A 14,113-nucleotide genomic window follows, 5' to 3' on the forward strand; every position below is an offset into this window, starting at 1 on the left:
TGTGTGTATATACTTTTTTGGATATTTTCCATCCTCCTATCTGATGGATCTTTAAGTGCGGCCGTCTCAGGAGAGGGTAACGCCACTTGTTTAGATAAGCGTGTTAGCGCCTTGTCCACCCTAGGAGGTGTTTCCCAGCGCTCCCTAACCTCTGGCGGGAAAGGGTATAATGCCAATAATTTCTTTGAAATTATCAGCTTTTTATCAGGGGCAACCCACGCTTCATTACACACGTCATTTAATTCTTCTGATTCAGGAAAAACTATAGGTAGTTTTTTCACACCCCACATAATACCCTGTTTAGTGGTACCTGTAGTATCAGCTAAATGTAACGCCTCCTTCATTGCCAAAATCATATAACGTGTGGCCCTACTGGAAAATACGGTTGATTCGTCACCGTCACCACTGGAGTCATCGCCTGTGTCTGGGTCTGTGTCGACCGACTGAGGCAAAGGGCGTTTCACAGCCCCTGACGGTGTTTGAGTCGCCTGGACAGGCACTAATTGATTGTCCGGCCGTCTCATGTCGTCAAACGACTGCTTTAGCGAGTTGACACTATCCCGTAGTTCCATAAATAAAGGCATCCATTCTGGTGTCGACTCCCTAGGGGGTGACATCCTCATATTTGGCAATTGCTCCGCCTCCACGCCAATATCGTCCTCATACATGTCGACACACACGTACCGACACACAGCAGACACACAGGGAATGCTCCTAACGAAGACAGGACCCACTAGCCCTTTGGGGAGACAGAGGGAGAGTTTGCCAGCACACACCAAAAGCGCTATATATATATATCAGGGATAGCCTTATAATAAGTGCTCCCTTATAGCTGCTTTGTTATATCAAAATATCGCCATAAATGTGCCCACCCCTCTCTGTTTTACCCTGTTTCTGTAGTGCAGTGCAGGGGAGAGACTTGGGAGCCGTCCTGACCAGCGGAGCTGTGAGAGGAAATGGCGCCGTGTGCTGAGGAGATAGGCCCCGCCCCTTTTCTGGCGGGCTCGTCTCCCGCTATTTAGAGAAATCAGGCAGGGGTTAAATATCTCCATATAGCCTCTGGGGGCTATATGTGAGGTATTTTTAGCCTTTTAATAGGTTTTCATTTGCCTCCCAGGGCGCCCCCCCCCAGCGCCCTGCACCCTCAGTGACTGCGTGTGAAGTGTGCTGAGAGGAAAATGGCGCACAGCTGCAGTGCTGTGCGCTACCTTTAGAAGACTGCAGGAGTCTTCAGCCGCCGATTCTGGACCTCTTCTTACTTCAGCATCTGCAAGGGGGCCGGCGGCGCGGCTCCGGTGACCATCCAGGCTGTACCTGTGATCGTCCCTCTGGAGCTTGATGTCCAGTAGCCAAGAAGCCAATCCATCCTGCACGCAGGTGAGTTGACTCCTTCTCCCCTCAGTCCCTCGTTGCAGTGATCCTGTTGCCAGCAGGAATCACTGTAAAATAAAAAACCTAAGCTAAACTTTTTCTAAGCAGCTCTTTAGGAGAGCCACCTAGATTGCACCCTTCTCGGCCGGGCACAAAAATCTAACTGGAGTCTGGAGGAGGGTCATAGGGGGAGGAGCCAGTGCACACCACCTGATCTGGAAAAGCTTTACTTTTTGTGCCCTGTCTCCTGCGGAGCCGCTATTCCCCATGGTCCTTTCAGGAACCCCAGCATCCACTAGGACGATAGAGAAAATGAAAAATTAATAAAATCACTAAAAAGTCAGTCCATGTATTGGATCATAAAATTAATTAACCAGCTGTAATTCGCACCTATGTGGTAGACAGCATATCATTATGTCTTTATATGTTGGATATCCTCAGTATGTTGCCACTCGGCCAAGAAGACAATGATATGCAAAACAACCGCTCCACACTGGAGCCTTACGTGTAGCTTGCACCTGTAGCTGTCATGCGGAAAAGGTGAATGACATGTGAGACGGTCTCGGGCTGCGGGAACGGCGCTTCACCGGCGCCTGCTGTGCTGATGATTAACCCGACTTCCAAGCTCTGTGAGTCCACGTCTCCAGGTGCCGTGTGCAGACACCTCCGTCACAGTTGTAATCACCCATTCTCCGTTAGCTCTCCAGATGCTGCTGCTGGATGTCAATATATTGTAGGGGTGCAATTCAGCTGGTATAAAGGTCCAAAGGTCTGCTTCTGACGCGTTTCGCTCCTCTTATGGGGGCTTCCTCATAGAATGAGATAATTAATTTTATGATCCAATACATGGACTGACTTTTTAGTGATTTTATTAATTTTTCATTATATTCTGTGCACAGAAGTTTATCTAAGATCCACCTCCTATAGTTAGGTAAGATTTTTGTTAGTGTTATATTTGACCGGTCTAAATAGTTTATTCTCTATATATATATTTATATGTGATAATAAATAAAAAAGATATATGGAATATATGAATTTATTTATTTGTTTTTATTGAACTCTGAGCCATATCATATCATAATATACATAGCGCAGGAGGAGATTTGTTTGTTGTTCCTATGTTATATGTGTACTACGCTATATATGTACTGTACATACTACATGCGTGCTTTATCTGTAGAACACTATGGGCCTAATTCTGAGTTGATCGCAGCAGCAAATTTGTTAACAGTTGGGCAAAACAATGTGCACTGCAGGTGGGGCAGATGTAAAATGTGCAGAGAGAGTTAGATTTGGGTGGGGTGTGATCAAACTGAAATCCAAATTGCACTATAAAAATAAAGCAGCCAGTATTTACCCTGCACAGAAACAAAATAACCCACCCAAATCTAACTCTCTCTGCACGTTACATCTGCCCCACCTGCAGTGCACATGGTTTTGCCCAATTGCTAACAAACTTGCTGCTGCGATCAACTCAGAATGACCCCCTATATGTGCTGCTTCTCCCTCAGGCATTGTACATGTGACTTTGTTCCCCCACACGGGACCAGAAGACCTGCAGGACCACACGCTGTCCTGTATTGCTGCGACACCTGGGTAATATGGCGGTGATTTAGGGGCGGCTGCTGCCATTGCACGGTTATGTCTTATGGGAGGGAGTTTCTTTCATATATGCTTAGAACAGTGGCGTGCAGTGAGGTCACTGGCTGGGGAGGCACTGAGAATATATATATATATATATATATATATATATATATATATATATATATATATATATTTATAGTGGTCGAAGTGGAAATTTTGAAGTGGGTGTATGGAAAAGACAAGGACGCAATTATGCACGCCGAAGGCACGCACGTGCTCCAGAAAAGGGGACGTGGTCACCCAAAAGGGGGCGTGTCCCTTTCACCTTATAGCACACGGTACAAGCTGAAATTCACATTATAGCACACTGAATGAGCCGAAACTCACATTGTAGCACACTGAATGAGCCGAAACTCACATTCTAGCACACTGAATGAGCCGAAATTCACATTGTAGCACACTGAATGAGCCGAAATTCACATTACAGCACACTGAATGAGCCGAAATTCACATTGTAGCACACTGAATGAGCCGAAATTCACATTACAGCACACTGAATGAGCCGAAATTCACCTTGTAGCACACTGAATGAGCCGAAATTCACATTACAGCACACTGAATGAGCCGAAACTCACATTGTAGCACACTGAATGAGCCGAAATTCACATTACAGCACACTGAATGAGCCGAAATTCACCTTGTAGCACACTGAATGAGCCCAAATTCACATTGTAGCACACTGAATGAGCCGAAATTCACATTGTAGCACAAAGAATGAGCTGAAATTCACATTATAGCACACTGAATGAGCGGAAATTCACATTGTAGCACACTGAATGAGCCGAAATTAACATTGTAGCACACTGAATGAGCCGAAATTCACATTGTAGCACAAAGAATGATCTGAAATTCACATTATAGCACACTGAATGAGCCGAAATTCACATTGTAGCACACTGAATGAGCCGAAATTCACATTGTAGCACACTGAATGAGCCTAAATTAACATTGTAGCACACTGAATGAGCCTAAATTCACATTGTAGCACACTGAATGATCCGAAATTCACATTGTAGCACACGTTATGAGCCAAAATTCACATTGTAGCACACTGAATGAGCTGAAATTCACATTGTAGCACACTGAATGAGCCTAAATTCACATTGTAGCACACTGAATGAGCCGAAATTCACATTGTAGCACACTGAATGAGCTGAAATTGTGACAGCAGGGACAGCCAGAGTGACAGCAGGGACAGGGAGAGAGAGTGACCACAGGGAGAGAGAGAGTGAGTGACGACAGTGACAGCAGGGAGAGAGAGAGTGACGAGCGTAACAGCAGGGAGAGAGAGAGAGAGAGTGACGACAGTGACAGCAGGGAGAGAGAGAGTGACGACAGTGACAGCAAGGAGAGTGAGAGTGACGAGAGTGACGACAGTGACAGCAGGGAGAGAGAAAGTGACGACAGTGACAGCAGAGAGAGAGTGACAGTAGGGACAGGGACAGTAACGACAGGGAGAGAGGGTGACAGCAGGGGAACATTACCTGACTGTGGTCGGCGGAGGCACCCATGGGCAGCGGCGGTGAGGTCCCTCTGACTGCCATTTGTTGCGGGTGGCGACGGGTGGCGGTGAGCGGTGGGCGGCGGTGAGCGGCGGGCGGTACCTGCTCCAGTAGTGCAGCAGCGGGCAGTCATGGCCCCTTCAGGGTCCCCTTTTGCACATTGACACCGTGGGCTGGGGCTGGATTTCATGCACTGGTGGCACCGCGGGACCCTTCCCAGACGACAGTGGGGAGGGCAATCCACCACTGCCTCCACCAGTTCCCTGTCATCGCGGGAGGGCTGGGAGCAGGAGGTCACACCGCTGAAGGCACATTTCCCAGATGACAGGAGGGGGGGGGGGGGGGGGGGGAGCGGCAATCCGCCACTGTCTTCCCCAGTTCCCTGTCATCGCGGGAGGGCTGGGAGTGGGAGGTCACGCCGCTGAAGGCACATTTCCGACAGGAGGGGGGGGGGGAGCGGCAATCCGCCACTGTCTTCCCCAGTTCCCTAGCATCGCGGGAGGGTTGGGAGCAGGAGGACACCCGTCACCCAGCGGCATCCAGACACAACGGGCGGCTGCGGTGATGTAGGTCCACAGCAGCGCCCTCCTCGGTCTGTGCGGCCGGCCCTGGCTTCAACTCCGGGTCCCACTGCCTCTTCACCCCGCTACTGTAACTGAGCTGGGTGCCGGGTCCTGCTGCTTCTTCGGGTGATTGGACGAGCGGATCCAGCACTGGATCCGCTGTCCAATCACATCTGCCTCGCTGACAGGGGCGGGTTTCTCCCTTCAACGAGGCACTTGGATAAGTGCCGCTTTCTGCTTCTGTTTTCAATGGGCTTTGACAGCCCAGTACTTGGCCCCGCCCCTCCAGCTTGAACCAGTTCCTACAGTTAACGGGAGGCACTGTTATCAGTGCCTCCCAAACTACTTTATAGGCTTAAAATGATTAGGATAAGATAAAGAAATTACTTATGACACAGAATATGTGTCATAAGTATCTTCTTTATATTATTTTAATCATTAATGACAGGGGAGGCACTGCCTCCCCTGCCTCCCCTGACTGCACGTCCCTGGCTTAGAATACTATTTGTTAGACATGTGGATCATGATTGTCTAGATCACCTTTAGTACATGTAAGTGATGTGACTTTGTAGCCATCCTCACCTGTGTACATGTAACGGAAGAACTGTAGTGTGTGCTATATCATCACATCACAGGGCCTAATTCACTACGGATTGCAATTACAGCGGTGTGCAGCAGCTCTGCAAATACAGGAGGAGGAGCACAGCACCTCCTGCCTCCATACCACCTGCTCCCTGCACAGCACCTCCTGCCTCCATACCACCTGCTCCCTGCACAGCACCTCCAGCCTCCATACCACCTGCTCCCTGCACAGCACCTCCAGCCTCCATACCACCTCCTCCCTGCACAGCACCTCCTGCCTCCATACCACCTGCTCCCTGCACAGCACCTCCTGCCTCCATACCACCTGCTCCCTGCACAGCACCTCCAGCCTCCATACCACCTCCTCCCTGCACAGCACCTCCTGCCTCCATACCACCTGCTCCCTGCACAGCACCTCCTGCCTCCATACCACCTGCTCCCTGCACAGCACCTCCAGCCTCCATACCACCTCCTCCCTGCACAGCACCTCCTGCCTCCATACCACCTGCTCCCTGCACAGCACCTCCTGCCTCCATACCACCTGCTCCCTGCACAGCACCTCCTGCCTCCATACCACCTCCTCCCTGCACAGCACCTCCTGCCTCCATACCACCTGCTTCCTGCACAGCACCTCCTGTCTCCATACCACCTCCTCCCTGCACAGCACCTCCTGCCTCCATACCACCTCCTCCCTGCACAGCACCTCCTGCCTCCATACCACCTGCTCCCTGCACAGCACCTCCTGCCTCCATACCACCTGCTCCCTGCACAGCACCTCCTGCCTCCATACCACCTCCTCCCTGCACAGCACCTCCTGCCTCCATACCACCTCCTCCCTGCACAGCACCTCCTGCCTCCATACCACCTCCTCCCTGCACAGCACCTCCTGCCTCCATACCACCTCCTCCCTGCACAGCACCTCCTGCCTCCATACCACCTGCTCCCTGCACAGCACCTCCTGCCTCCATACCACCTCCTCCCTGCACAGCACCTCCTGCCTCCATACCACCTCCTCCCTGCACAGCACCTCCTGCCTCCATACCACCTGCTCCCTGCACAGCACCTCCTGCCTCCATACCACCTGCTTCCTGCACAGCACCTCCTGCCTCCATACCACCTCCTCCCTGCACAGCACCTCCTGCCTCCATACCACCTGCTCCCTGCACAGCACCTCCTGCCTCCATACCACCTGCTCCCTGCACAGCACCTCCTGCCTCCATACCACCTGCTTCCTACACAGCACCTCCTGCCTCCATACCACCTGCTTCCTGCACAGCACCTCCTGCCTCCATACCACCTCCTCCCTGCACAGCACCTCCTGCCTCCATACCACCTGCTCCCTGCACAGCACCTCCTGCCTCCATACCACCTGCTCCCTGCACAGCACCTCCTGCTTCCATACCACCTGCTTCCTACACAGCACCTCCTGCCTCCATACCACCTCCTCCCTGCACAGCACCTCCTGCCTCCATACCACCTGCTCCCTGCACAGCACCTCCAGCCTCCATACCACCTCCTCCCTGCACAGCACCTCCTGCCTCCATACCACCTCCTCCCTGCACAGCACCTCCTGCCTCCATACCACCTCCTCCCTGCACAGCACCTCCTGCCTCCATACCACCTGCTCCCTGCACAGCACCTCCAGCCTCCATACCACCTCCTCCCTGCACAGCACCTCCTGCCTCCATACCACCTCCTCCCTGCACAGCACCTCCTGCCTCCATACCACCTCCTCCCTGCACAGCACCTCCTGCCTCCATACCACCTGCTCCCTGCACAGCACCTCCAGCCTCCATACCACCTCCTCCCTGCACAGCACCTCCTGCCTCCATACCACCTCCTCCCTGCACAGCACCTCCTGCCTCCATACCACCTCCTCCCTGCACAGCACCTCCTGCCTCCATACCACCTCCTCCCTGCACAGCACCTCCTGCCTCCATACCACCTCCTCCCTGCACAGCACCTCCTGCCTCCATACCACCTCCTCCCTGCACAGCACCTCCTGCCTCCATACCACCTGCTCCCTGCACAGCACCTCCAGCCTCCATACCACCTCCTCCCTGCACAGCACCTCCTGCCTCCATACCACCTCCTCCCTGCACAGCACCTCCTGCCTCCATACCACCTCCTCCCTGCACAGCACCTCCTGCCTCCATACCACCTGCTTCCTGCACAGCACCTCCTGCCTCCATACCACCTCCTCCCTGCACAGCACCTCCTGCCTCCATACCGCCTGCTCCCTGCACAGCACCTCCTGCCTCCATACCGCCTCCTCCCTGCACAGCACCTCCTGCCTCCATACCACCTGCTCCCTGCACAGCACCTCCTGCCTCCATACCACCTCCTCCCTGCACAGCACCTCCTGCCTCCATACCACCTGCTCCCTGCACAGCACCTCCAGCCTCCATACCGCCTCCTCCCTGCACAGCACCTCCTGCCTCCATACCACCTCCTCCCTGCACAGCACCTCCTGCCTCCATACCACCTGCTCCCTGCACAGCACCTCCAGCCTCCATACCACCTCCTCCCTGCACAGCACCTTCTGCCTCCATACCACCTCCTCCCTGCACAGCACCTCCTGCCTCCATACCACCTCCTCCCTGCACAGCACCTCCTGCCTCCATACCACCTGCTTCCTGCACAGCACCTCCTGCCTCCATACCACCTGCTCCCTGCACAGCACCTCCTGCCTCCATACCACCTGCTCCCTGCACAGCACCTCCTGCCTCCATACCACCTCCTCCCTGCACAGCACCTCCTGCCTCCATACCACCTGCTCCCTGCACAGCACCTCCTGCCTCCATACCACCTGCTCCCTGCACAGCACCTCCTGCCTCCATACCACCTCCTCCCTGCACAGCACCTCCTGCCTCCATACCACCTGCTCCCTGCACAGCACCTCCAGCCTCCATACCGCCTCCTCCCTGCACAGCACCTCCTGCCTCCATACCACCTCCTCCCTGCACAGCACCTCCTGCCTCCATACCACCTGCTCCCTGCACAGCACCTCCAGCCTCCATACCACCTCCTCCCTGCACAGCACCTCCTGCCTCCATACCACCTCCTCCCTGCACAGCACCTCCTGCCTCCATACCACCTCCTCCCTGCACAGCACCTCCTGCCTCCATACCACCTGCTTCCTGCACAGCACCTCCTGCCTCCATACCACCTGCTCCCTGCACAGCACCTCCTGCCTCCATACCACCTGCTTCCTGCACAGCACCTCCTGCCTCCATACCACCTCCTCCCTGCACAGCACCTCCTGCCTCCATACCACCTGCTCCCTGCACAGCACCTCCTGCCTCCATACCACCTGCTTCCTGCACAGCACCTCCTGCCTCCATACCACCTCCTCCCTGCACAGCACCTCCTGCCTCCATACCACCTGCTCCCTGCACAGCACCTCCTGCCTCCATACCACCTGCTCCCTGCACAGCACCTCCTGCCTCCATACCACCTGCTTCCTACACAGCACCTCCTGCCTCCATACCACCTCCTCCCTGCACAGCACCTCCTGCCTCCATACCACCTGCTCCCTGCACAGCACCTCCAGCCTCCATACCACCTCCTCCCTGCACAGCACCTCCTGCCTCCATACCACCTCCTCCCTGCACAGCACCTCCTGCCTCCATACCACCTCCTCCCTGCACAGCACCTCCTGCCTCCATACCACCTCCTCCCTGCACAGCACCTCCTGCCTCCATACCACCTGCTCCCTGCACAGCACCTCCAGCCTCCATACCACCTCCTCCCTGCACAGCACCTCCTGCCTCCATACCACCTCCTCCCTGCACAGCACCTCCTGCCTCCATACCACCTCCTCCCTGCACAGCACCTCCTGCCTCCATACCACCTGCTTCCTGCACAGCACCTCCTGCCTCCATACCACCTCCTCCCTGCACAGCACCTCCTGCCTCCATACCACCTGCTCCCTGCACAGCACCTCCTGCCTCCATACCGCCTCCTCCCTGCACAGCACCTCCTGCCTCCATACCACCTGCTCCCTGCACAGCACCTCCTGCCTCCATACCACCTCCTCCCTGCACAGCACCTCCTGCCTCCATACCACCTGCTCCCTGCACAGCACCTCCAGCCTCCATACCGCCTCCTCCCTGCACAGCACCTCCTGCCTCCATACCGCCTCCTCCCTGCACAGCACCTCCTGCCTCCATACCACCTGCTCCCTGCACAGCACCTCCAGCCTCCATACCACCTCCTCCCTGCACAGCACCTCCTGCCTCCATACCACCTCCTCCCTGCACAGCACCTCCTGCCTCCATACCACCTCCTCCCTGCACAGCACCTCCTGCCTCCATACCACCTGCTTCCTGCACAGCACCTCCTGCCTCCATACCACCTGCTCCCTGCACAGCACCTCCTGCCTCCATACCACCTGCTTCCTGCACAGCACCTCCTGCCTCCATACCACCTCCTCCCTGCACAGCACCTCCTGCCTCCATACCACCTGCTCCCTGCACAGCACCTCCTGCCTCCATACCACCTGCTCCCTGCACAGCACCTCCTGCCTCCATACCACCTCCTCCCTGCACAGCACCTCCTGCCTCCATACCACCTGCTCCCTGCACAGCACCTCCAGCCTCCATACCGCCTCCTCCCTGCACAGCACCTCCTGCCTCCATACCACCTCCTCCCTGCACAGCACCTCCTGCCTCCATACCACCTGCTTCCTGCACAGCACCTCCTGCCTCCATACCACCTCCTCCCTGCACAGCACCTCCTGCCTCCATACCACCTGCTCCCTGCACAGCACCTCCTGCCTCCATACCACCTGCTTCCTACACAGCACCTCCTGCCTCCATACCACCTCCTCCCTGCACAGCACCTCCTGCCTCCATACCACCTGCTCCCTGCACAGCACCTCCAGCCTCCATACCACCTCCTCCCTGCACAGCACCTCCTGCCTCCATACCACCTCCTCCCTGCACAGCACCTCCTGCCTCCATACCACCTCCTCCCTGCACAGCACCTCCTGCCTCCATACCACCTCCTCCCTGCACAGCACCTCCTGCCTCCATACCACCTGCTCCCTGCACAGCACCTCCAGCCTCCATACCACCTCCTCCCTGCACAGCACCTCCTGCCTCCATACCACCTCCTCCCTGCACAGCACCTCCTGCCTCCATACCACCTCCTCCCTGCACAGCACCTCCTGCCTCCATACCACCTGCTTCCTGCACAGCACCTCCTGCCTCCATACCACCTCCTCCCTGCACAGCACCTCCTGCCTCCATACCACCTGCTCCCTGCACAGCACCTCCTGCCTCCATACCGCCTCCTCCCTGCACAGCACCTCCTGCCTCCATACCACCTGCTCCCTGCACAGCACCTCCTGCCTCCATACCACCTCCTCCCTGCACAGCACCTCCTGCCTCCATACCACCTGCTCCCTGCACAGCACCTCCAGCCTCCATACCGCCTCCTCCCTGCACAGCACCTCCTGCCTCCATACCACCTCCTCCCTGCACAGCACCTCCTGCCTCCATACCACCTGCTCCCTGCACAGCACCTCCAGCCTCCATACCACCTCCTCCCTGCACAGCACCTCCTGCCTCCATACCACCTGCTCCCTGCACAGCACCTCCTGCCTCCATACCGCCTCCTCCCTGCACAGCACCTCCTGCCTCCATACCACCTGCTCCCTGCACAGCACCTCCTGCCTCCATACCACCTCCTCCCTGCACAGCACCTCCTGCCTCCATACCACCTGCTCCCTGCACAGCACCTCCAGCCTCCATACCGCCTCCTCCCTGCACAGCACCTCCTGCCTCCATACCACCTCCTCCCTGCACAGCACCTCCTGCCTCCATACCACCTGCTCCCTGCACAGCACCTCCAGCCTCCATACCACCTCCTCCCTGCACAGCACCTCCTGCCTCCATACCACCTCCTCCCTGCACAGCACCTCCTGCCTCCATACCACCTCCTCCCTGCACAGCACCTCCTGCCTCCATACCACCTGCTTCCTGCACAGCACCTCCTGCCTCCATACCACCTGCTCCCTGCACAGCACCTCCTGCCTCCATACCACCTGCTTCCTGCACAGCACCTCCTGCCTCCATACCACCTCCTCCCTGCACAGCACCTCCTGCCTCCATACCACCTGCTCCCTGCACAGCACCTCCTGCCTCCATACCGCCTCCTCCCTGCACAGCACCTCCTGCCTCCATACCACCTGCTCCCTGCACAGCACCTCCTGCCTCCATACCACCTCCTCCCTGCACAGCACCTCCTGCCTCCATACCACCTGCTCCCTGCACAGCACCTCCAGCCTCCATACCACCTCCTCCCTGCACAGCACCTCCTGCCTCCATACCACCTCCTCCCTGCACAGCACCTCCTGCCTCCATACCACCTCCTCCCTGCACAGCACCTCCTGCCTCCATACCACCTCCTCCCTGCACAGCACCTCCTGCCTCCATACCACCTCCTGCCTCCATACCACCTGCTCCCTGCACAGCACCTCCTGCCTCCATACCGCCTCCTCCCTGCACAGCACCTCCTGCCTCCATACCACCTGCTCCCTGCACAGCACCTCCTGCCTCCATACCACCTCCTCCCTGCACAGCACCTCCTGCCTCCATACCGCCTCCTCCCTGCACAGCACCTCCTGCCTCCATACCGCCTCCTCCCTGCACAGCACCTCCTGCCTCCATACCACCTCCTCCCTGCACAGCACCTTAGTGAATCCCCCCCACAATCCGGATCATTCTGACACAGGTCACTCAGATGTAACCCTTCAATGCGCTCTCACCTTAAAGACACAGAGTTGATAAATTCCTTGAGCTCTTTAGAAGACAGACGTTCTTGTTTTTCCTCTTCTGAGAATTCCCGTGGCGTGTACTGAGTGCAGGCGTTCTGCGGGTACGTCCTACGGAACACAGATAGACAGCGCATGCGTCACACCCAGATATCAGGATTTATCACCGGCCCATGGAACGCCCAGCACTTTCTCAAGACATTTCTGATACCGTGCGTCTCAATGGCAATCGTACCTGTGTGTGCGCAGGTGCAGCATCAAAATAATAAAAAACTGCTCACCCCCATGATCACCAGCATGGCGTATGAGTCAGACCCAGGCCCTATACTTTTTAACAACATCACATCACATTGACAGTTTTATTGGGGCCCCTCCAGTGACGGCACTGGTGACTCCCGATGCGACAAATACGCATAAAGGCGCACATGACTCAAAAGGGGGCGTTACCTAGCAGGAAGATGGCATGGCCTCACGGGAAATCCCCAATTACCTTAATCCGGAGGTTTGACCTCGCAAGAATAGGGTGTGGCCTCACAGGAAGCCCCTCAATGACATCAATCCAGGGGCGTGGCCTTGCAGGAATTGGGTGTGACATCACTCCAGCGGTGTGCCCAGCACTGCAGAGATGCTGGGCTGTATGGCTGCAGTGCCGGCTTCTCAGTGACAGGAGCCGAGTGCTGCATAATAATGTGACACGGCAGAGAAACAGCGTGCCGGTATGGATAATGACTGGCCCGGGTGTGTGAGGACGTGTGTCAGGGGAACTAGGACAGAGCTGCACTGGTGTAAATGTGGCCTCACATAAATACCTTTGGTTGGTGTAAAATAACTAAAAGATATTAATTTATTGTTATATATTTGTCACACGACTCTTGCTCTGGCATGTGATCCAGCTGTAATACACGGATACATGGACTAAGTATACATGTCACATTCTGTAAGAGCCGTCCGTGGGGGCCGGCCTTCCCTGCATCTGTCTGGATAAAATCCTTTTATTATACTTGTCAGGACAAGTCACACATAAATACAAATATTAACAAATAAGAGATAGCCAACAGCCTCCTGCCAGATAACAACCCGATATCTTATAATTAATAGAAAGATACATATGCACACGCCAACATCAAGAACACTGGCAATCACAACAATTAGAATATACTCAACAATTTAACGTAGAGTGAAACTGAGGTTCTTGGCCAAAAAATATGGGTCCACCTACCGTGACAAGGTGACCTCATCAGATGGGTCACTAACATTCCTAAGGTTTAAGTTCAGAGCACGGGACCCCCTGGGCTAGCACAGCCCAACCGACCCAAGGCATCACGCAGTGAGGAGTAGCAGTTTAAGTGTTACATGCTGTGCTACAATAATGATGCCCCAGAGCTGCGCAGCCACACCAACCCGGAGGGCCCCACCCCCCAAACCCACCTAACACTTTGATTGCTACCTCTCACTTATGTAATACCTTTGGCACCTATGCTGCTGCCTCTTGTTAAAAGTTTACACTTATTAATATTCACACTGCTACTTCTCACCTGTGTGATATCTTGGGGCGGTTGGGCCGTGCAGTCCAATGTTCTGAACTTGAACCTGTTAGGGACCCACCTGATTAGGTCACCTGGTTGCAGTAGGTTGGCTTATATTTTTTTGCAAAACATGCAAAGAACCTCACA

The 14,113-nt window shown here is 55.5% G+C and overlaps 1 protein-coding gene across 3 annotated transcripts in view; it reads right to left on the reverse strand.

The window, feature by feature from the left end:
- DNAI3 (dynein axonemal intermediate chain 3) overlaps positions 1–14,113 on the reverse strand; it is a 400,488-nt gene that overhangs the window by 264,781 nt on the left and 121,594 nt on the right. For all 3 annotated transcript variants that reach the window (XM_063938944.1, XM_063938942.1, XM_063938943.1), the window contains one exon: positions 12,435–12,551. In XM_063938944.1, the coding sequence (XP_063795014.1) occupies positions 12,435–12,551 (117 nt within the window). The remainder of the gene's footprint in view (positions 1–12,434; positions 12,552–14,113) is intronic.

The sequence above is a fragment of the Pseudophryne corroboree genome, chromosome 9 (genome assembly GCF_028390025.1).
Source record: "Pseudophryne corroboree isolate aPseCor3 chromosome 9, aPseCor3.hap2, whole genome shotgun sequence".
Taxonomy (NCBI): domain Eukaryota; kingdom Metazoa; phylum Chordata; class Amphibia; order Anura; family Myobatrachidae; genus Pseudophryne; species Pseudophryne corroboree.